A 25,634-nucleotide genomic window follows, 5' to 3' on the forward strand; every position below is an offset into this window, starting at 1 on the left:
ATTAGATACCAGGAAAAACTAATCCCAAAAGAATAAATCTCTGGAATAGATATGATATCCCTTTAAAATTGCACATTTACAATTGCACCTAACATCTGCCTTTACTTTAACATATTCCATGCTGAACATGCCAAGGGCTTACATGCCGAATTATTACAGTACATATGCCAAAAGATGAAAACAGATATTTTAGTCAGGCATAGTGGTTCTCCAGATTTCATACATTCAGGGAACAAAACAAATGGAGGACCCCCGACTGACATGCTAATTCAATAACGATTGACATATTTGTCCTAGATATCTGTTCTAGTCTTTGCACCATGCCATATTATATAAACTTGTGAATGGACTGGTGGCTATTTATGTTAAGATTCTTTACACAATAGTACCTCGATGAATAACAATGTAAAATGGTTAAAATGTATATTTATAAGATTGGGGAGTTGGGGACCCTAGTTGATGCAAAACAGCCACACAAAGCAAAACTGGACTCACAGAAATTGAATGGCTCTTTCTGTCAAAGGCAATGAAGGATAAGATAAGAAAAGTGAGCATTAAATGAAATGTCCCATTTGAAAATTGAAATCCCAATCAATGCCCATTTTAACCAGGTCTGGGATCCAACAATGAATCAATTTTAAATTTGGGCCAGGACCAGGTTGGTAGGCAGGAATCCAGGAAACTTTTAAATGCTGGGTCATGTCATATCCTACATGCATAAAAGAGTCAAAATGAAACTATCTGGATCCAAACCTAGTCCAATCAAAAGTCCTGATATATAAGTTCAGATCTAAGCAAGAAAGAGAGAGATTAGTGTTTCTGAAAGGAGGGGAAGCAAAAAGTTTAGAGTATGTCCTGTAACTAAAATGAAACATTGTGAAGAAGATATAAAACGAAAATATTAGATTTAATTTTTACTTACATGCATTGAAGCAAAGAGTATAGAATGGGTTTGGGTTTACAATTGAGAAGCTGAGAAAGAACAACAGTTTCCACCATCATAAATTTAGTTGTCATGGCATCTAGGTGAACAAGGAACCTTCCAGCAAAGGGGGCCTGGATGCAACACATGCAACACATAAGTATGATCATGAGAGTTCAAGGTGACAATAGATGCCTATTACTTCATTTTTTTCTGGTTTATTTACCATGCCATTCAGTAAATCCACATCAATTATTGAATTATATAATAGTTAAACATATATTTTCTGAAAGAATCAGCCAGTTCAAGGGGGGAAACAGAACTTTGAAGCTGCTATCTTCAAAGTAGGCTTGTAACCAAGTAGCAGGAGGGCAAAGCAGGGACTAAATGTGTATGAGAGAACTGGAATGTTTAATTTCAAGGGAAGGGCTAGTTACCATGACCGAAGGACCAATGGCTCTGCAACTATGGAATTGCAGAGGCTGAAGAAGCCAAATAGAGATGAAGATTTGGTAGGTTACATTTCTCTTATGTGTGGCTTGAGTTTTGCCTCCAGAAAAAGTCAAGAAAAGGAAAAGAAAACAAAATGGATTTGATGCAGATTCATGATCGAAATGGGCTTATTTCTTTAGAAATAAGTCTAGGGTTGGGATATATATCTGTTGGGCCTTTGATCCCAAGGGTTTTCTATGTAATAGGCCACTTTAATGGGCCTAAACTAGGGGTACATAGGTTGCATACAAGATTAGCCCAATACTTAGTTTATTTTTCAAGTTTTCGTGTTTTAAATGGAACCGGTTGAACCACTGGTCCAATATAAGTGAAACAGTCCTATTGGCTAATAGGGTCTTATATCCTATTGGTTACTTAGGAATCTTCTTAGTTTTAAGTGTTTTAATTGGTTTTAAGTTGTTTATTCCTACCCTTCCACGATTTAAGTGAGGGAATTGTTTAGATTGTATTAGGATTTGGCTATTAGCCTTTTATTATAAATATTAAATCGTGGGAGGCTCCCCCACAGTTTTATGAATTAAAAAAAAAAATCGTGTTTGCTGCCTTTGTTGCTGCTGCTCCTTGAGAGTGTTCATCCTTGTGGTTCTATTAAGGTGGAAAGGGTAGGTGGATCTCCTACGACTCCTTACACCGTGACGGCTGGGAGGATCTCCATTGAAGGTGGTTCTATCCTTCTCCATTATTCAAGCTGCAACTGCTGCTGCCATTGAAGACCTGTAACTTTCTCCTTATTTTCTAGAAGATTACATACAAGGTAATTTTCGAGAAAACCCTTACCCAGTCAGATCTAACCATTAGATTACTTTCATATTCAAACCCTAGCATCACCAACACTTCCCCTCCACTTGATATTCATCTCAGCCCCATCCAACCACCCAAACCATAATTCCCCATTAACCTCCATTAATCCTAAAACCCTAGATTCCATCATCTTCCACCTTTCAAAACACTAACCCTAGTTGCTGCCCAAATCCATCGAACCTACTTCTACCCATCCAAAACTCATAAAACCTAGTTCATTAGACTCCCTTTAAACCTGCCTAGCTTTACCATATAAGATTTCCCCCCAGTACCCTAAACCTAACCCTAAGTTTGACCTAAATTCTCAAACCTATCCCATTGATCCAGCAGCTTAAAAGGTCCTGTTTATGTTGGCTCCTAGTAGATCTCTTATCTATCTAGGAGACTAGGACTACATTATGTGGTATCAGAGCCATGGATCAACATGGCAATCCAGCATTGAATCCATTACTACCACATCCACCCGACCCTATGACTACAATACTTGAGATGCTTCAACAGTTCGCTGCTGAACAGAGGACTACACTTGAAATAATGAGAGCTACGAATGGAACATTACAACGAATTCTGCAACGACAGGGTATTCCTGTTAGAGACAGTAATCTTCCTATGGACAAAGGCAGATATCAGGTGCAACCCCAAGTCCACCAACCTCCTAGAAGGCACAAGGATTACAAAGAAGACGGAGAAAGGTATACAGATCACAAGGAATACAGGTATAAAGAGTACAAATTTTCATTGCCAAAGGAAGTTGAAGATAAAGCTGAAATAATAGTGAATTGTGATGAAAAGATAGAGACAATGCCTGAAGCTTCAAAGATAGAAAATGAACATGCAGAAGAATCTATTGAAGAGGTCAATGTCGAAGAGAACAAAGTAGACAAAGCTGAAACAATCGAATATGAAGAGGTGGTTGGGAGCATTCCACATGAAATCGTTGTCATTCAAGATGTTGTTCTTGAAGAGGTACAGTTTATGCCTCAAGTCTTAGATGAAAAGGTTACCACTGTTGAAGACTCTATGAACACGACATACACAATTGATATTGATTCAGAGGTCGAACACATAGAGTTTGTTATGCCACCTTGGTTCTTTGAAGAGAAAGCTCCACGTCTTGAAGACTACCTCCCTAAAGTCTACAAGCAACTAGAATTTTGTTTGGGAATGGTCCAAGCTGCTACTCACATTCTGTTTCCCCCTCATCACTACAAAATTCGAGGACAAATTTTTTCAAGCTGGGGAGAGTTGATGTAGATTTATCACCAAACTGGGCTTCATTTATTAGGAATAAGTCTAGGGTTAGGTAATATACATGTTGGGCCTTTGATCCCATGGGTTTTTTATATAATAGGCTACTTTTATGGGTCTAAAGTTGGGGTACATGAGTTGCATACGGGATTAGCCCTATACTTAGTTTATTTTCATGTTTTAATGTTTTAAATTGAACCGGCCCAAAGCTGGTTTGAACCAATGGTTCAATTTAAGTGATTTTATTAGTTTTTCTTTTAGTTGTTTAGTTGGGCTGGATTAAGACTCTATTTTGAGTCTATTTCAGTTTCCTAGTCAGTTTAAGTTACCTAATAGGTTAAGGAATGGGTTAGGCCTTTCCTTTTTAGTGTAGGAGTCTAATTTTGAGTCTTCTATATAAAGTTGTAAGGGGGCCAAGTCTTGAATACGAATTTTTATTAATAAAAAAAAACTCTTGCTTGCTGCCATTGATGCTGCTGCTTTGCTCTTTTGAGAGTGTGCCTTGTGAGTTATATCAAGGTGAAGGGATTGGTGGATCTCCAATCGACTCCTTGCGTCTAGTAGTACTGGGAGGATCTTCTTCTCATCTCCTTGCATCTTGTAAATCGGGAGACCCCATCTTCTTCAAGCTATTGTTGTTGTTGAAGATCTATTAATCAAGTAAGTAGTTTATTGTTTCAGCAATACTCCTTCTAATCCTCCAACCTAAGCCCTACCTATTCCCATCGATCTTACTACCTTCCTCATCCATCATCAATACCATAGATTCATTAAAACCCTAAAACCTGCAACTATTCTGCTTCCCTTCTAGAAGGTCACATGCAAGGTGATTTTCGCAAGAATTCTGCCCAGCCAAATCTAACCGTTAGAATCATCTCAAGTTTTGACCTAATGTTCTTGAACCTAATTCATGAACTCGATTTCAGTTTGGTGCAATTCTGACATGAAGATCTGTTCCTGCTGTGAATTTCCAATTCTGCCCTTATTGTTAAATTATTCTTCTGAGGTCACAATTAATATACCAATTCTACTGATCTGTTATTGTTGATTCTTATAGACTAAATTTATATTCGATTGCTGAACATAACCCTAATTTCTTATCTCTAAATTTCCTGGTTAAATTAATGTTTTGCCCTTTTTCTAGTTGTACTAGGATTCCCCCATATTAGCTTATCTAACCATTGGATCAATTCCAAATTTTCAGCAATTGTTCCAACCCCTATTTGGTAAACTCATATGGAATTTGGGATCTCATTCTAACCATCTAATTTTCTGCTATCAAGATTTTCCCTAATATGAACTATCCTTCGATGAAAAGATCATGGTTTGGTTCCTAGTTTGATTATTTGATGCAGATTTATCACCAAACTAGGCTTCTTTTATTAAGAATAAGTCTAGGGCATAGTTCGAGGACTCGCGAAGTAGCGAGATCTTTTCGAGAGATATCGGCGAGTTTCTCAGGTTTTTGAGAAACCGAGACAAGTTGGCATACGAGTTGAGAAAGTGCAACAACTCGATCGAGATTTCGCCGAAATCTCGCCGAGTTCTCGAGAATCTCGACCTAAACTCCTTTATATGAGTTCCAGATGTCGAGATCTTGGTGGAAAATCTTGGTATACAGACACCTATCTATGCAAACCTTGGTATACAGACACTTATTTATGCGTAATATCATTAAGTAAATGTTTTTTGTATTTGTAGTTCATTTGCTTAAGATATTATTCATAAATAAACAAATACCCCCTATTTGAATCCAATAAAAATAATTAAATAATCAAATTCCAAAAGGAAAAAAAAGTCAACCCCTCAGTTCAAGAACAAAAACTGGATTTTCGGCGGTAGGTGCAATTTTCAACTTTCTAATGCTGGGGTTTTTCTCAAATCTAAAAATTCCATAAATCTTAATATGGTAAAACATTGCTAAAAACCAAAAGTGTGGTAAAATATTCATTTGTTTTGATGTCCAAAAAAATATTTTCATTCAGAGCGATTTTGACAACATTCACGCACACCAAATTAAGTTTGACCGGGACATTATTCATTCAATATAATTCAGATTTAAGCAATCTTGGACTTGTTGGAAAGCTTTTAAAAGCATTTACTTAAATGATATTAGACATAAATAAGTGTGTTTGTCCTGGTTTCTGGCATAAGTAATTGTTTGTCCTGCTTTCCCACTAAGTGAAACTCCTATTTGGACTTTGTTTTTGCAAATTCCGATAGTGTTATTGTGTTTAAATGGCCTAAAATAGGCTGAATACCAAGTTTCAGACCCAAACTAAGTCTAAAATCCACCGAGTTGAGGCTTCAAGTCGGGAAAAAACAATGCTCCAACTCAGCGAAATCTAGACTTGACTCAGTTTTTCCAAGGGTCGAGTTGGTACCGAGTTCCGAGTTTTAGTACCTTGGTCTAGGGTTGGGTTATATACATGTTGGACCTTTGATCCCATGGGTTTTCTATGTAATAGGCCACTTTAATGGGCCTAAAATATGGGTACATAGGTTGCATACGGGATTAGCCCTATACTTAGTTTATTTTCACGTTTTTAATGTTTTAAATTGAACCAGTCCAAAACTGGTTTGAACCAGTGGTTCAATTTAAATGATTTTATTAGTTTTTCTTTTAGTTGTTTAGTTGGGCTGGATTAGGACTCCATTTTGAGTCTATTTCAGTTTCCTAGTCAGTTTAAGTTACCTAGTAGGTTAAGGAATGGGTTAGGCCTTTCCTTTTTAGTGTAGGAGTCTAATTTTGAGTCTTTTATATAAGGTTGTAAAGGGGCCAAGTATTGAACACGAATTTGATTAATGAAAAGCTTTTGCTTGTTGTCATTGCTGCTGCCCTGCTCTGTTGAATGTTGCCTTGTGAGTCATATCAAGGTGAAGGGACTAGTGGATCTCCAGTTGACTCCTTGCGTCTGGTAGTACCGGGAGGATCTTCTACTCATCTCCTTGCATCTTATAGATCGGGAGACCCTATTTTCTAAAAGCTACTGCTACTGTTGAAGATCTATTTTTCAAGTAAGTAGTTTACTATTACAGCATACATCCTCCTTCTTCTAATCCTCCAACTTAAGCCTACCTATCTCCAATCAATCCTCTAAACCCTAGTTCAATCTACACTCTGTCCAGCCTACTCATGTAGCTCCAGATAGGAGAGGATCCTACTAGAGGCCAAGTAACAGGATCAAAAGGGGGCTGCTGGTTCGAATGGGCAGAATTAGGTTTTTTAGGTCAATTTCTAGGATTAGGCTTGGGGGAATGGGGTAATTCTTATATGGTTTTAATGGTCAGGTCTAAGAGAAGCTAATGGTATAGGTTTGATGAAGTTTTAAGTAAAAAATTAAAATTCAGAATTTTCGGGTTAGGATTAGGGTTTTGGGCTTTAGAATTTAGGTTGAAATTAGGGTTTGGGATGAGAATTCTGTCAAGGGGATTGGATCGAGTGTTAGGGCCAATGAGATGATGGTTCGGCTGTGCTATGATGGAGTTTTGATGGCCACATGTTGCTGGATGTAATTTCTAGGGTTTTGGGGTTTTGTGGGAGATGACAGATTTTAGGGTTATGACGGATGGAAGGGACTCAAAGCTGGATCAAGTAGAGGGGATGGTTTAGTGGATCTACGGTTAAAATTTGAATGCAAACTAATGAGGGAATTGGGCTGAACATAGAACTTAGGGTTTAAAAGACTTGGGGTTTAATGGAGATCGATTGGGGGTGATTAGCGTAGGCTGTAAAGGATTAGGAGAGAAAGACAATTGCAGAAAAATTAAACTAACTTATTGGTTTGAAGAAGATCTTCATTGGAGGCAGCAGCTCTGTGATAGAAGAATTAGGTTTTCTAATTAAAACTTCATCAAACCTATAACATTAGCTTCTCCTAGACCTGCCCATTAAAACCATATAAGAATTACCCCATTCCCCCAAGCCTAACCCTAGAAATTGACCTAAAAAACATAATTCTGCCCATTCGAACCAGCAGCCCCCTTTTGATCCTGTTGCTTGGCCTCTAGTAGGATCCTCTCCTATCTAGAGCTACATTAAATGGTATCAGAGCCCATGGCTGAATCCATGGCTGCAATGATCGATATGTTCCAGAAGTTTGCTGCGGAACAAAGGGCTGCAACTGAACCCCAAAAGGTTAAACTGATGCAATCATGGCTAGATTGCAACAATTGGAAGAACAGAGAGTCCCCCCCCCCCCCCCGACAGAGACAGCAATTTACCCATAGATGAAGACAGGTACCAGCTCCATTTGGTGGTACAAAGGCTACCTGATAGAGATGGGAGTCCCAAAGATGAATCGAGGGGTTACAGAGATGGACCCAGAGGTCACAGGGACAGATTCAGAGATGACAGAGATCATTACAGAGATCGTCAGGACAGAACCAGAGGTACCAATGAGCCTTCCCGGAAATACAGAGATCGAAACAGAGGCAACAGAGATAAGAGACAGAGAAGACCAGGACAGAAATAGAGGTCACAAGCCCAATTTTGAGGAGTATATGAGATCCTACTTCACTGGAGATCAAGGTCCTAACTGTCGCCACACTGACAATCACAAGGTGAAGCTTGAGCTGAAAGAATTCGATGGTGGTCATGATCCTCAGGTATTTTATGATTGGCTTGCTGCCCTAGATGATTATTATGACTGGTGTGATCTATCTGAAGAGAGGAAGATAAAGCTAGTCCGTACTAAACTTGTTGGACCAGCACGTGAGTGGTGGAGGACCACTGAAAGGGAGATGGACTTTAATGGAACAGCACCCCGCACTTGGGAAGACATGAAATATGACCTAAGTAATAAGTACTTGCCAAGGTACTTCAGGTCTCAGTTACAGGATCAATTCAACTCCCTACGCCAAGGGACCATGACTATATCTAAGTACATGAAGAAATTCGATGCACTCTCTTCTTGCACTGGCATTAGGGAGGAGGGCATCCAGATGCTTTCACGCTTCAGGTTGGGTTTGACAAGTGAGATAAACAGAGCAATTGGTGTGGTCGAAGTTATAGACATCAGGGATTGCTTTGAGAAGGCCTTGAAGGCAGAGGAGCTACTGGCTTCAAGTAAACAGCCGGGTTCTACTTCCAAACCGATTTATACCAGCACTAGCACCTAACGACAGGGTCCCTCTATAAGCAGCACCTTTCGCTCTACTGCTTCCCCACGTGTTGATGATAAGGGCAAAGCTCCTATGGGACGTAATGAACCCTTCACTTGTTTCCATTGTCAGGAAAAGGGCCATATTGCTAAGGACTGCCCAAACAAGAGGAAGAACATCAACGTTGCCGCCAAGGAAGAAACCCACGATGATGATGAAGACAAGGGCCTAGAAGCCTATCCTCCTGATGATGATGATGATGTGGCTAATCACGATGAAGAGTTGGGTGATGATCAAAGAGGTATTAATGTGATGATTCAAGAGGCTGTTACCCAGCCAGAAGTCCAACCTTCCCCACCCATCAAAGAGCTGTCCGCCTACAAGTTCGAGCCATCTGCGGAGGATGATCTTCAGAAGCTTGACCTTGATTTGGATGAGCATTCCATGACCTCCAACCATTCATTGGAGATGAATGCTTTTAATTCGGGGAGAGCTGATGCAGCACCAAGTGCCCACACCCGAAGGAAGAAAAGGAAGAAGAAGCAGCCCTGACATTAGGGCTTATGTTGGGAGCCATAGATTAGGTTTGCATTGTTAGCTTTTTCTATACTTAGTTTATTTTTCTGTTTTTAAATTGAACCGGTTCAAATTGGTTGCATCCAATTGGTTCAATTTAAGTGATTTAGGTAAGTGTCTTTTAATTTAAGTTAGTAGGGTCAAGTAGGTCTTTTTACTTTAAGTCTTTAAGTTATTTTAAGTATAGCTACACCCTTCCACGATTCATGAAGGAGGTGTTTAAGTTGTATTAGGTTTTGGCCTTGTTATAAATAAAGTTAAATTGTAGGAGGCTCCCCCACAGTTGAATATTTGAAAAAAAAAAAAAAAACAAAATTGTTGGCTGCCATTTTTGTTGCTCCTTTGCCCCTGATGAGTGTGCATCCTTGTGGTTCTATCAAGGTGGAAAGGGATTGGTGGAATCCGATCGACTCCTTACGCCATGACGGCTGGGAGGATCCTTTACAGCTAGAAGGTGGTTCAATCCTTCTATCACAGAGTTGCTGCCTCCATTGAAGATCTTCTTCAAACCAGTAAGTTAGTTTACTTTTTCTGCAATTATCCTTATCTCCTAATCCTCTACAACCTACCCTGATCACCCCCAATCGATCTCCATTAAACCCTAAGTCTCTGTTCAGCCCAATTCCCTCATTAGTTTGCATTCAAATTTTAACCATAGATCCACTGAACCATCCCCTCCACTCGATCTAGCTTTGAGTCCCTTCCATCCATCATAACCCTAAAATCTGTCATCTCCCACAAAACCCCAAAACCCTAGAAATTCCATCCAACAACATTTGGCCATCAAAACTCCATCATATCACAACCGAACCATCATCAAACCTATACCATTTGAAGAAGAATTAGGTTTTTTAGGTCAATTTCTAGGGTTAGGCTTGGGGGAATGGGGTAATTCTTAAATGGTTTTAATGGGCAGGTCTAGGAGAAGCTAATGGTATAGGTTTGATGAAGTTTTAATTAAAAAATTAAAATTCAGAATTTTAGGGTTAGGGTTTCGGATTTTGGGTTTTAGAATTTAGGTTGAAATTAGGGTTTGGGATGAGAATTCTGTCAAGGGGCTTGGATCGAATGTTAAGGCCAATTAGATGATGGTACGGCTGTGATATGATGGAGTTTTGATGGCTAGATGTTGCTGGATGGAATTTCTAGGGTTTTGGGGTTTTGTGGGAGATGACAGATTTTAGGGTTATGATGGATGGAAGGGACTCAAAGCTGGATCGAGTGGAGGGGATGGTTTAGTGGATCTATGGTTAAAATTTGACTGCAAACTAATGAGGGAATTGGGCTAAACAGAGAACTGAGGGTTTAAAAGACTTGGGATTTAATGGAGATCGATTAGGGGTGATTAGAGTAGGCTGCAGAGGACTAGGAGAGAAGGATAATTGCAGAAAAATTAAACTAACTTACTGGTTTGAAGAAGATCTTTAATGGAGGCAGCAGCTCTGTGATAGAAGGATAGAACCACCTTCCAGCTGTAAAGGATCCTCCCAGTCGTCACTGCGTAAGGAGCCGATCAGATTCCACCAATCCCTTTCCACCTTGATAGAACCACAAGGATGCATACTCACCAAGTCACCAGGAGCAAAGGAGCAGCAACAATGGCAACCAACAATTCTGTTTTTTTTTTTTCAAATATTCAACTGTGGGGGAGCCTCCCACGATTTAACTTTATTTATAATAATGCCAAAGGCCAAAACCCAATACAACTTAAACACCTACTTCATAAATCGTGGAAGGGTGTAGCTATACTTAAAATAACTTAAAGACTTAAAGTAAAAAGACCTACTTGACCCTACTAACTTAAATTAAAAGACACTTAACTAAATCACTTAAATTGAACCAATTGGATGCAACCAATTTGAACCGGATCAATTTAAAAACAAAAAATTAAATTAAGTACAGAAAATGCTAACAATGCAAACCTAATCTATGGCTCCCAACCTAAGCCCTAATGTCAGGGCGGCTTCTTCTTCCTTTTCTTCCTTCGGGTGTGGGCACTTGGTGCTGCATCACCTACCTTCCTCATCCACCATTAATGCCATAGACCCATTAGAACCCTAAAACCTGCAATTATTCTTCTTCCCTTCTAGAAGGTCACATGCAAGGTGATTTTCATGAGAATTCTGTCCAACCAAATCTAACCGTTAGAAGCTGCTAAAATTTTGATCGAATCTTCCTCAAATCCTAAGAGATACTCGATCCAAATTTCAGTACCATCTGCCCATCCGATTGTCTAAAATTACACTTTTACCCCTCTCTCCTATCTCTACCAAGAAACCTCCATAACTCCAGATTTAACCATCTGATTTAGCTGTAACTTTCAGCATATATTCCCCTCCACCCTACCCACATTCAACCTAAATATTAAGCCCATTCGACCACCTCATTTCCTATTATCATAACCCTAGATTCCCTCTTCTTCCCCCTTTCAAAACCCTAATCCTAGTTGCTGCCCAGATCCACCTAACCTACTTCCACCCATCCAAAACTCATAAAACCTAGTTCATTAGACTCCCCTACACCTGCCCAGCTTTACCATATAAGATACCTATCCATTACCCTAACCCTAACCCTAACCTTGACCTACAACTCCAATGCTGTCCCATCGAACCAACAGCTCAACAGGTCCTGGATGTCTGGCTCCTAGAAGGTACCCGACCTATCTAGGACTACATTAATTTGAGTTGCAAGTTATTTTAGATTCATAGTCTAACTAGGTGTCTTGTTATTTTTCTCTTTAAATACTTTCATGTAACCCACCATTGGGATAGTGAATTGAATAGAAGTTTATTGAGTTTACTTTTTGAGAGTGTGTGATTGTGTGATCTCTTTCCCCTTCTCCCGCAACTTTTCCATTCTCCCATCCGGCTCTCCACCAATTTGTATTCAAAGCCGAAGGACCCATCGTGAGACAAGAAACTACTATTACGGAGAACCAATTAGGTTTTATGCCAAGAAGATCCACGATGGAAGCTATTTATCTAATTAGGAGACTTATGGAAAGATTTAGAGATTGCATGAAGGATCTCCATATGGTCTTTATTAATCTAGAAAAACTTATGACAGAGCCCCTAGAGACTTAATCTAGCAAATACTTGAGAAGAGAAGTATTTCAAGTAAATATGTGGACATAATTAAAGATATGTATGATGGTGCAGTGACAAGTGTAAGAACTGTGAGAGGCCAAAGTAGTGAATTCCCAATTACAATTGAGTTACATCAAGGATCAGCTTTAAGCCCTTATTTGTTTGTGCTTATCATGGACGATTTAACAAAAGACATTCAAGATGAGGTTCCTTGGTGTATGGTTTTTGCTAATGATAATGTTTTAGAGGATGAGACAAAAGTAGGGCTTAACGCCAAGTTAGAGTTATCGAGATCAACCTTGGAATCAAAAGGTTTTAAGATAAGTAGAACGAAGATGGAGTATATGGTGTGTAACTTTGGTTACACTAGGACGGGTAATGAGGCGGTCAAAATTGATTAGGGAGATTCTGCAAAGTGATTATTTTAGGTATCTTGGTGCAATCATAAATAAAGAAGGTGATATAGAGAATGACATGTCACTAGAGAATTAAAATAGGATGCATGAAGTAGAGAGGTACGTCCAAAGTGTTGTGTGATCGGCATATTCATTTAAAACTTAAAAGGAAAATTTATAGGACAGTGATACGACCAGCTATGACGTATGGTGCGGAGTGTTGGGCAGTTAAAAAGCATCATATAGATAAACTCGGTGTAGCGGAGATGAGGATGTTGGCAAAACTCGGAAGGATAAAGTAAGGAATGATCATATTAGAGCAGGTTTGGGAGTAGCTCCAAGCCTCCAATACATGATAAGCTACGAGAAAGTTGTTTGAGGTGGCATGGCCCTGTTGAACATAGGCATTTGGATGCTCCAGTACGGAGGAGTGATTTGATTCAGATTGAAGGAACTAAAAGAGCCAGGGGCAGACCTAAAATGATCTTAGGAGAAGTGGTGAGGAAAGACATGTATAGCTTAGGCCTTGTATCAAGTATGGCTTCGAATAGAGCTGATTGGAGAACAAGGATCCATGTAGCCGACCCCATTTAGTTGGGATAAGGCTGAGTTGTTGTTGTAGTTTTGTCAATTTATCTCTATCTTCACAGCATCTACGTGATTCAAATATTCATTGGCAAGTGCAAAACCAAACCTACTAAAGGTCCAAAGTCCAAACCAAGCAAGCAATGTGTAAGTATAAACAGACTCCTAAGAATTAAGTAACATACATTAAGTATATACACATTAACCATACCACTACTATACTAGTAACATATTAGACAAAACTGAAGTATTATGTACCAATTAATAACAAGTACTTAGCAACAAACATTATATAATATAGATCACATATCATTAAAGATGATCCGAATCTAGGTCAATTTTCTAGTTTAGATGTAATACTTGGCAAAAACAAGCAAGAAAAACCATGATTCAAGCAAAAAAAAATCAAAAACTTTTTCACATACTTCAACTCGTGGCTTTGATATTCGATCTCCACTTTGATGAGCTTTAATGCAAATTTATTGCTAGTTTAATCACTCTTCCTAGGTCATTTGTGAGTGTAGATGGAATCCACTTAGGTTTTGGTAGAGGAAGAAGAATTTTTCTTTCAAATACTGGGACCTATCGGTGTTGGCAGCCACGATCCATATCTTTACTATATCAGTCCATAGATATTGTATCCCCATATACACTATTGGTCTTTATCAGTTCTGTAAAAGAAAATTTTTTTATGTATTGGTCCTACATCATATTGACATGGCCTATCTCTATACATATCGGACTGAGGTCGATTACTGATACTTGAAACCCTGCTCAGAATCAAGGAAAAGAGATTTTCTCAACAGGAACAACTCATAAGGAAATTAAATTATTTTACATTAATTTGGAATGAAGAAAGTACAAAGATAGCTATGAGACTATGGTAGAGTAGGATCCATAGGAAGTTGTGCTTCTAGAACAAGTAGCCCCAATTGGGAGAATACAATAATGCAGGCCAGATACATAAAGCTATTGTTTTAAGCTTAAAAAAGTCTTGGTTTGGATCATCTACAAGTTGGGTTTAATACTTAATAGACTTCTATTGTAATGGGTTCAATTATGCAACAACAACTTGGCCTATCCCAACTAAACGAGGTCAGCTATATGGATCCTTGCCCTTCAATCAGCTCTATTCAAGGTCATACTGGATCCAAGGCCTAAGCTATGCATGTCTTTCCTCACCACTTCTCCTAGTCATTTTAGTTCTGCCTTTGGCTCTTTTACTTCTTTCAATCTGAATCAAATCACTCCTCCGTGTTGGAGCATCCAAAGGCCTCCGTTGAGCATGGCCATACCACCTCAAATGACTACGAGTCTTGTAGCTTAACATGTATTGTAGCTACTCCCAAATCAGCTCTAATATGATCATTCCTTACTTTATCCTTCCTAGTTTTGCCACTCATCCATCTCAACATCCTCATCTCCACTACACTGAGTTTATCTATATGATACTAAACTACCTAAAATTCCGCACCACACATCATAGCCGGTCATATACGACCTATGAAGGCATCCAAAGTTCCAAAGTTTTCCAATGTGGAATTATACCCAACAGAAGCTTGGGACAAAGAAGGTCTTGTTATCTTTGACTGCTTCTTATTGACCAAAGCTATTCAGTCGCCTAAGAATTCAATTGACTGGGAAATGCTATTATTTTGAAGGATATAAGGTCTCAATTTGAAAAGGTCCTTTCCTTTCACAAGAGGAGAGTTTGATGTAGACAAGTACTACAGCAAACATATAGTACATTAGTTGCGCAAGGCTAAGAAGAGCCAGGCCCACACTTAGCCCATGGTTCTACAACTGGCTTTTGGGCCAGGCCAGCCCAGCCCATTGGGATGGGTGTTAGCTGGTTCACTAAAAACCAGAATCGTGGGGCTTAAGTCGTAGTTTATATTTTCTGTTTTAAGTAGATACTAAGATATTAGATTGTCTTTTCTCTTTTCTTATATTTTTTCTGTTCAAGTCCCCCACTCTATGCGTTGGGCTCTTTTTATTTCCATATTTTGTTAGTGCTACCAGCACTCTATTTATTGTAAGAGCCTTAGAGCTCAACCCACGATTTTTTAAGATGAATAGAAACTGGTTTTATGCCATGACTGCTTTGTGATATAGTTGAGAGAGGCAAGAAGCCTAGGGTTACTGAGAGACTGACCAAGGCCATAGATAAGAGGCCTTGGTCATATCCCCCTTTTCTTCCCCAAGTAGACTAAGCTTGCAACCAGTGCTACTGTGAGAGGTACCAAGACATCCTTTGCTGCTATCAGACTGCTGTTTGTTCTTCACAAGGTTGATCCATCAAATACTCCATGAAAGCTGGCGATAGAAGACACATTTAGATCCTGTGGCATCTAGGTTTTTGACAACTTTTTGTCAGAAACTTCAGGCCACGATATCTCTTCACCTGGCCATTCATTGGAGGCCATATTCTGGTATCATACTGTCCCTCCTACAGCCTCCCATCGATATTACTTTCAAGCCCATCCATTGGCTGTAACATCCTATTTTCTCCATAGAATTGCCAATTTTGTTCTTGATACAATACTCTCTATCAGTCGTGGTTGTTTTTCTGAAGTATTATTGAGCACCATAGACCCTCCACTCGATGGGAGTTTGAGCCCTATCCATGGTGCCAATCGGCTGCTATTATTAGTTGGCCAATAGTTTCTATTTTGGGATCTCTTCTGTAACTCTAGTTCTGGTCATCGGTTGTGAGGGAGATTTTAAGGGATTCTTGTAATCATTACCTACTGTTGGTATTATTTGATGGTGTTCTGACCTAGGGTTCAAAGGTTTCACCTTGTTTCTAATTTTGGCAGTGTCAAAGACTACTCACATAGGGACACTCTCCCTATTCCCCTATCGCGTAGTCTTTAACAGGCAGCAAGCTGCTCTACAAAGTGACTCTACTGTGGGTATAATCCAGCCTGTAGATTACTGGATTGTGCCCAAGCTTTATGGGCTTACTACTAGTGTCGGCCCCTACTGTTGACCCAATTGTTAGGCCTCTTATAACCCTGTCACTGTTGTTAATTAAGGGCTTAACCTGCAGTACCACAGTAGCAATCGATCCTACTATTGGGTTGGGTATTTTACTTGATGTTTAGTGGACCTAACCCTATCAGAGTTCTAGTTAATAAGGCCCACCTTCTTGCTGCTGGGGCCATCTGTTTTTGTTTTTCAAGGGTCTAGTGGTTACAGCCTTCCCTGTTTTACTAAATGCAAACATATCTGTACAGGGCTTATGCCCATGTCGAATAAATAATATAATCATTTTCGTTTCAGATAAAATTAAGAAACAAAAAAAAAGGATGAGAAGGCTCACCCCCTAAAGAATACTGACTAAAAGATCAATGATTAGACATCGGAACAGCATAAATAATATAAGCACAGACCTGGGTGTTTGTTCCACGAGGTTGAAATCCACACTTCTCAACAACAGATGATCGTACAATCTCCGGGGTGGTTAGAGGTATAAAGCCCCTTTTCATAACTTCTGAAAGTGTCCAATTGATAAGTCCCATTTCTAACAAAACCGCCTCATTCTTTAGGTAGTAGAATTTTGACCCACTTACCTGTACACATAGACACACATTATATTCATCAAGCAGATCATCAACACTCTTGAAACCCAATAATTTATGATTTTAAACCCAATCAATAATCCAAATACAATAAGAGACAAGTGGGAGAGCGGGAGAGGATCTGCAAAGGAAGTTATTCAGAAGATTTCTTGTTGATTTGGGTGAATGTTATTATTGGAGCAGCTGAGATAAAAGTGTCAATATGAGGATATCTACCAAGGTTTCTTCTGTCAAAGAGCCATGTAAAGCACTTATTCAAGATCAAAGAAGCAAAACTAATGAAAATATGGATATTGTAGTGGTAGAAGGGGATTTATCTCAAATTGTTTATGGGCTTCTACAAGACTATGAGGATAGTGACTTGAGCATATTCTATTAGCTGAATAATGAGACCTATATTTATTTGTTTTACCCTTCTAAATTCTTATGGATTTGTAGTACGCCAGATTTAGTAATATGATGGTCTATCTGTTGTCATTGTGACAGCCACTTAAATGTGACATGACAGCCTGTGGTTATCGTTCACAGATACTCTTCATGTCCAGATTGTGTTTTGGATAAGATTCTAGATCTTATCCTTGTTAAAGAGCCCAGTTTGTCGGATTTTTTTTTTCAGAGGATAAGGTTTTTTTTTTGTTTTTTTTTTTCCGTAAAGCTTATCTTGGTTTGGGCTTGTTTTATCCCATGCTGAGTTGGCTTATCTTTTCTTATTAGTTGTTATTAAAAGATTAGTTTGGAGATATCCTATTGCTTTTATTATAGAAGCTTATAGCTTTTATCATGGAAGCTCTTATTTCCTACTGGTTGGATGACATAAGCTTCTATTTTAAGATAGCCTTATTTCTCCTAAGCCAATCACAGTATTCTGGAGTAGCTATAAAATATAAATACATGTAAGGACTACAGGCCATCACATCGATTTTAAGAAATAAATATCTATTACCTTTTACACCTATTTTTATTCACTTATTCTATCTTTAATTTGTTATTTCTCTGATTTACTTCTCTCTAAATTTCTGTTTCAAATCTCTGAATACCGAAATCGAAATTTAAGTTCTGCTCTTGCTTCCAAGCTTTCCTACCTGCAAAAGGATTGTTCTAGATCTCACAATCTAGCCCTCAGACTTTGTTCAAAATCTGTACACTTAATCTGTGAACAGGACAGAACAAAGAGAGCATCCCAGTGTACGAGGCTCCCACAAATGCAGGGTCGGAGGGGCAAATGTAGGCAGCCATACCCCCCCAGCTTCGCAGGAGAGGCTGTTGTAAACAGGCCAGAACCTTTGGCTGAAATTGGAGCCTAATCTGAACTGTTTAATCCTAACTGCCAATACTTTTCCGTTTCTGGTTCTTTCCCTATTTTCTATGATCCTGTTCAGCTAATCTCCAACTGATTTTCCCTGGTTAGAGTTTGGTCTTCATCAATTAGTATCATAGCTATGGATTCTATTAAAAGACTGCAGAGCCATCTCTTTTCCGACGAGATTGGTTTGAGGGTTACCGATTTCCTTCTTATTGTTCGAGAGAAGCTTAAATTCTATTCAGATTGAAGGTTGAGTGTATGCTTCCGATTCGGCATCGCTTCAAAGCTCATAGGCAGTTTTTGGGAAGAATCGATGCAGAAACAAGGTTTCAAAAGCAGAAACAGAGGAGAAAAAACCCTCACAACCATCACAGCCAGTGTGACAACCAGTTTGTCATTTTGACACCCACCGTTATAGCCACTTAGCTGTAACACGACAGCCTGTGGGTACTCTTCATGTCCAGATTCTGTTTGGGATGAGATTCCTGATCTTGTCCTTGTTAAAGAGTCCAATTGTGGGATTTTTCTAGAAGAATAGTATGTTTAAATTTTTTTGTACAGCTTATCTTGGTTTGGGATCATTTTATTCTAAAAGCCGAGTTGGCTTCTCTTTTCTTATTGGTTGTTACTAATAAGTTAGTCTGGAGCATAGTTGTCAAGGTGTCACCTAGCGTCCAGTCGCCTTGGACATCTTAGTCGCCTAGGCGGGTGCCTTGGACGCCTTGGTCACCTTGTTGGTGTTTCCTTGTGTCTAGGCCACCCTCCAACGAGTTGGATCACCTAGACGTCCAAGTGATTCTTGGGTCCAAGGAGACAGCAGTCATAGCCATAGTTCAGAAACTCGTCTCATTTTGGTGTCTTCACCAGGTTGAGACAACCGAAACCTCGAAATTTCAGCGAACTTTTGCTGAAACATTGTATTTTTTTTTTTGTCTTTCTTGGCCATTTCAGGGTGTAAAAGGCCAAAATGAGCGAAATACTGAAACAAAATGACCGAAATTTCGACAAAACGGTGCATTTTTTAGATCAAAATGAGTGAGAATCCAAAACAAAATTTCCGAAATTTTGGTCAAAACATTGTCTGGTTTGGGTTTCGACGTCTAGTATGATGTTTCGCCTGGAAGGGTTCGAAATTGCCGAAATTTCGCCAAGCTTTTGAACTATGCTCACATCATACTAATTTGATCCAGGAAAGGCAATGCCTTGGTCACCTGGGCGTGCCGCCCTGGATGCCTTAGCCCGCCTTGTGATCTGGGTGGGCATCTTGGTATGGTTCTATTTGTTTTTAATATAAATTGATTGGTTTGATTCCTATTTTAATATGGAATCATGTTTGTGTTTTAAAAAAAACATTAAAAGAAAAGAAAATGAGAGGGTTGAGATGCTAAGTTTCCTGAACTGTGAGTGAAACCACCCTTTTGGCTTCAACCCTTCCGTTCCGTGAGGAAAACCAACCACTAAAGGCACTCCCCCATTACCCTGGGAAAATAATCCTCTCCAATTCCTAAAAGCGTGCAATGCGGCAGTGCTAGGTGGAGATGTCGACACCTGGCAGCTCGGACATCCAACGGTCCGAGCACATTAACATCCACTGTTGGATATCTGAGCTGCCAAGTGTCAACATCTCCACCTAGCACTGCCACACTGCACGCTTTTAGGATTGGAGAGGATTAAAATCCATTACTCATTTACTCTGGCATTCTTTTTCTTTTGTTGCTGCCGTTGATGTTGCTGTTGATATCATTTTTACTATCACTCCCCTATATGCGCCCTATATTGACTCGAACTTCTTATCTGATTCCCCCAAAAAAAAAAACTTCCACCTCTCTTTCTCCCCCTAATAATGCAAAATCCACAAATTACCCCTCACCCTCCCCTTCCCTCCTCTCCCGAGTCTGCCTTGCCCCAACCCCACCTCCACACCCATCCCCTGTCCCGCCCTCCACCACCACCTCTGCCCCATCCTCACCCTCCCACCGCGTGCATCTTCCTCCCCCCAAAAGATTGCTTCTGTTGTTCACCCCATCACCACCACCCCTCCCTTGTGTTTCAATTGCACCACCAGCATGAACATCCTCTGCCCTAAAGACCTACGACGAGCCACCTAAGCAGCAATGTCGAGTCCTTCACCAGGCCCAAGCTCTCATCATCCACTATGGCTGCTTCTGCCAAGTGCCAGGTCACACAATCGCCGCCAGCACCTTCCCTCATCACCTGTCCATCCCAACAATGCCACAACGACTATAACTCATTGATGCAGCGTTACGGGTGTTATACCAGCCCACATTAGGCCATCAACTTAATTATAGTAGGGCCGACGGATCAGCCCTATTAAAGAAGGGCTTCCAATTCCGTATGACAACAGAACAAGAATTTTCTGGATGGCCAAACTTTAAATGAAATGTTGGCATGGGTTTTGACAATTTCAATTCCATTTTTCAGTTGAAATTGATCTTGTATATGTCGGTTGAAGCACACTTTAGAGCATCCAAAAAAAGCAGCAGCACTCTTCATTGATCACCTACCAGCAAGGGAAGCTGCAAATGTGTCAGGAACTAACTAGGTACCAATTTGAAGAGCATTCGTTTACTGGGGTCGAGAGCAGCCAACCCTAGAGGTATCATACTAACAGCGGCATCCTGGCCTCTTTTGGATCCCTACGCAGCAGACCCATCATTTTGAAAGCCATCACTGGCATAGGCATAGGCATAGGCACAGGTGGAGACACAAGTAAAGGAAAATCCCGTTAGAACTTCATAGTCCCGGAATCCCTTTTTATTTGAGAGACAATAGTGAACATTTAGCCATAATCCATTGAAATAACACTAGAAGCAAAGGCACGGGTTCTTTCGGTGGCAGGAAGGCAGTTAACTTCATTGAACTGGATTGGAGGATCTATTTTGGCAGATTGTGGGGGCCCATGTTGCTGCCATATGAGGAGGATACTTATTTTGTTACTACTATTTTCATGATTTCTATTTTCTGTACTAGTTTTAGTTTCTAAGCCATTAGCAACATAGGAAGTTTCTATTTTTGTTAAGTTGTAAGCTAAGCTTTCCTTTTCTTGTACCACAAGTTAATCCTTTAATAAATATAAGCGAAGGAGCAGCCTCCAACGATTTTTGGCCTTGAACCTATTGTCTCTCTTCTAGGGGTGTCAATCTTCGGACCAAACCGGGTAAACAGGCCCGGACCAAACCGAAATGGCCTGGTCCGAACTGAACCAAAGTCTTATTGGGATGGTTTCAGGTTGGGGTATTACGACCCCAAAACCGAACCAAGCACACCGAAAACTGAAGGAGACCGACACAAAACCAAAACCAAACCAATCTACCCCAATAAGAAACCGTTAACAACCCGAAACCCATTAAAAAATCATATTTTCCATAGTTTTATATAAATGTGTATGTTAAACCGGGCCAAAATCGAAGCCGACCCGATAACAAACCAATACAAGAAACCGATGTAAACCCGAAACCGAACTTTCCTTGTTGGTTTGGTTTCGGTTTCACCATTCCTACACCAAAAACAACTCAACCTGGACTGAAATCAGCCCGAATCGACCGATTAACACCCCTACTCTCTTCAATGGAGCACCAGCCTTGTGGTGAATCAAGTGCAAACATGGTGGTAAAACCTTGGAATAGTGGGTGGTGAAGCCTTGTTGTAGATCAGTGGGGGTAAAGACCTGATTATATCTGATATCTCTTCTTCCTTCCTTTCTTTCATTAACACTCCAAGTTCCTGCAACATCAAACACTTGTGTGGGAAGTTTCCTATTGAAGATCTAAGATTGGCTTGGGTTTGTTTTCTGTTCTGTCTTCTTCCATTCTTTATGCCATCATTATTTTAAAACTCCTAACCTGCTCTGCTGTAGTTACTTGTCCTATTTCAGCACCTACAGTTCCTGTTTCCCCCTTTTTATGGTTGCTGTTTTGTCCTGTTATTACTGTTTATCCACCAAACAGTCAGATCCCATATTTTGAAGAGTTTTCCACCCCTAGTACGGCTCCACTCGACCAGAGTTTGGATTGCACCTAATGTCCAGATCTGAAGTTATAGCTCTTCTCCTATACTATCTAATTTCTGTTTTCCTTGGTTACTAATTTTTGATCTTGTTAGTTTCTGCAGATCCAACCGTTGGATCTTCGGAGCACATATTCAGCAATACTTGTTGAAGGATGACCCATGACCCGGACCCGGATACACTAGTGTGTCCATGTTCATTATGCACATGTTGCACATGTGATTATGCTAGTATTTTATTTTCATTATTGTAATGGATCTCTAATTATAAATAAAGTGGTGCCTCTGTCTTCTTGCCAAGCCAAAAATCATTCTTTTCTTCTCTCTACTTCAACCATGTTTGATTTGATTTGATTTCCAGCCACATCCAACTGCTGGTTGTCAAGTTATTTGATTCTCTTGTTTCTGCCCAGTTTCTTTTATTTCACTGACTTGTATCTTGTCGTCCATTAGTCTGTCTACAGGTTAGTGTACTTCATCACTCGTCCAGTCATCCTTGGTTATTGACAACGACCATAGTTGTCACAGCATCTAGGTGAACCAAGGCGACACTAGGTGTCAAGGCGCCTAGATGTCAAGGCAATAACCTAAGCAACGCCTAGGCGACGCCTTGACAACTATGATGGCAACAATGATATCGCCTCTTCTTCCTTGCACAAACCCCTCCTTTCGACCTCAAATCACCCCAGTGGATGTTGAAGACATTACTAATGACAATGGAGAAAAGGGGATATGACAGGAGATGCAGAGAAGATAGGAAGATTTGAAAAGAAAATTGCAACGGGGTATTAGAGGGAGAAAGAGGTATCGAAGAGGGGGAGTGTGAGATAGAGGGGATTTGAGGGAGCTTGGAGAAGGGTTTAGAAGTGGTAAGGTAGGATTGAAGGCAGGCAGTTTAGGATCAGAGCATAGGTCTCTCTCAATTTTTCCCCTCTTTTTCATTTGCTAGATTATATGTGGAAGGGGCAAGCCGAAGGGAGGATGCAGGAGAGGAGGGTAATTCAGGAATTTTAAGTTTTCGGTGGTTTGCTTTTTTTAGGGGAATCAGAACAGAAGTTTGTAGTAGGGGAGTTGGGATGAATATACGGCAAGTATAGGGGACTCATAGTAATTTCCCTTTTTTGTTCCATTCTTCAATGTTTTGGATTGCATAACTTTTGGATCATCAGTTGGTTTATTTGATTGATAGTTATCAAGGCGTCGCCTAGGCGTTCTAGGGGTCCAAGCTCCTTGGTCGGCTAGGGCGCCTTGTTTTTGTCGCCTTGGTTTTGGACCCTCTCCAGCGCCTTGGTCGCCTTTCCACCTTGATAACTATGAATTATGAATTTTAATAATTGATTCAATTGTCTGCAATGTTGGAAGCTTGAATTAGGCTGTATGCTGTGATAGGTTGACATGAATTCAACTGTGGTATGTAGATGTAGACACAGAGAGTGTGTAACATGGCAAACCCCTGAAATCAGAAACAGTGAGTCAATGACAAAGTGAAACTCTGGGTAGAAATTCATGTTATACAGGATGCACACCTAAGTCACCTAGGTGGGGTGCCTTGTTGCCTAAGCGCCCCTCCAACACCTTGGGTTTGCTTTACTACTGGTTAGATGATGTAAGCTCTTATTTCCTATTGATCAGATGATGTATTGATGTAAGCTCTTATCTTAAGATAGCTTCATCTCTCCTAAGCCAATCATAATGATGCAAGGAAAAATTGGCTCACAAGGTTCTTTTCGGACCTGGCCAGCCTAACAGCAAGGTCTGGGCTTGACTTGGTGCTGGTCTTGGACCAACATGTGGACCAGGTTCTGGAAAAGAACCTTGTGAGCCAATTTTTCCCTGCAGCAATTCTCCCCTTCTTCGAAAATTCGACCTCGAGTTTTGTTTAAGGAAGTGATCAGCTTGGTGTGATGGAGATCAGACTTTAATCCAAAACAATGCTCAAGCAGCTCTCCGAAGTCAGGGATGTAGTCGTGCAATTGTGGTTCACGTTCGTCAAAATAGTTTGGCGGAAAAATAAATCAATATTCTCAGTCTCCTCCTCTGGTTCAATCTCAATTTCAAAGGGTGTAACCACAGATTCTTCAGAAACTATTTCACTATTCTTTATCTCAATCTCAATAGTGGAAAAAGTATCAGTAAAAATCTTCGGATCTGCATCAGAAACTTTGCTTCAATCGAAGTGTTGAATGTATTGATCATGTTCTCATCCACTGTTTCGGCTTGGTCTTCTTGAATTTCTTCAACATAGGCTGTCTCAGTAGAATTTTCGATCTGTTCAATTGTCGTTGACGATGCTTCAATCACTGTTTCTTCCTCTTGTGTTGATCCAGTTGATTCTTCCTGTGGTTGCACAGTTGGTGTGGTCAGTACTGGCTTTAATCCTCTCAGTCTTGCGTAGATGCAAGGGTCTTAGGATACAAATATTGTCAATCGGATCAATCTCACCCTTTCGCTGTTCTAGCCAATCACGACCAACTCTGATAATTCTCTTTGAACTTGGAAAGATCCGGCATTGAGTGTTGTCATTGTATGAGGTCATTTCAAATTCAATGATCACTTGATTAGCAGGCTCGATGACTATATCGCCTGTCAGAGACAACATATCCACATTGGATTGTGAAATGATGTTGACACGCCATCGTTCACCAACAACCAACAAGGCTGTTCTTCCATTAGGCAGTCGAACTCTAGTCTTGAATATGAAGGAATTTGAATCAAAGATTGTCTCGCCTCCAGCCATGCTCTGATACCAATTTAATGGAAACCCGAATGGGTAAGCAAGCCAAGATCGAATCTGGGAGAGAATAGGGGTAGGTATGAAAATAGATAGCTAAGTTGTAGAGCTGGAGTCCCACCAGTCTACTAGCCGTAGGAGTCCCACCTAGGCCCACTGTAGGAGTCTCACCTAAGCCCACTTGAGTCACACAAGTAAAATACTAAGATAGTATGCTGTAAAATTCGATGGCTGGTTTTGAGAGCAGCCAAGATTTGCGTTATATAGAGGTGAAATACCTTGAGTACAGCAAAATAACATTAAAGAGACCTCCAAAACAGTTTTGGAATTCCCCATTACATAGAGAACACTTCCTAGACATAGAAACTATCCCCAAGACCTAGAACTACAATCAAGATATAATAACTACTAAGCTAGGAAAACTAAAAGACCAAGTAATACTACCTAGGAAAGTAAAACCCACTACATTAATTAACCTAGGAACATGAAACGACAAACTAAGAATACAAAAAGTCTTCTCCAGCAGTTGTTCCAAAATAATGGACCCAAGTGAAACCAAAAAGAACAATATAAAATAAACTCAGCAGGCCAGGTCCTGGCCAGCCTAACCGCAAGGTCTGGGCTTGGCTTGGTGCTGGTCATGGACATGTGGACCAGGTTCTGGAATAGAACCTTGTGAGCCAATCTCTCTCTCTCTCTCTCTCTGTAGGTCAGATCTACTCAACTTCCTACGGTTGTGCTGTTGTTGCTCCCTACTTTCA

The 25,634-nt window shown here is 40.1% G+C and overlaps 1 protein-coding gene across 2 annotated transcripts in view; it reads right to left on the bottom strand.

Annotated features, from left to right (window-relative positions):
- The window catches only part of LOC122642842 (serine--tRNA ligase, chloroplastic/mitochondrial), a 34,385-nt gene that overhangs the window by 2,530 nt on the left and 6,221 nt on the right, over positions 1–25,634 (bottom strand). For both annotated transcript variants that reach the window (XM_043836444.1, XM_043836445.1), the window contains one exon: positions 16,625–16,804. In XM_043836444.1, the coding sequence (XP_043692379.1) occupies positions 16,625–16,804 (180 nt within the window). The remainder of the gene's footprint in view (positions 1–16,624; positions 16,805–25,634) is intronic.

This window comes from Telopea speciosissima, chromosome 10 (genome assembly GCF_018873765.1).
Source record: "Telopea speciosissima isolate NSW1024214 ecotype Mountain lineage chromosome 10, Tspe_v1, whole genome shotgun sequence".
In the NCBI taxonomy this organism is placed as follows: domain Eukaryota; kingdom Viridiplantae; phylum Streptophyta; class Magnoliopsida; order Proteales; family Proteaceae; genus Telopea; species Telopea speciosissima.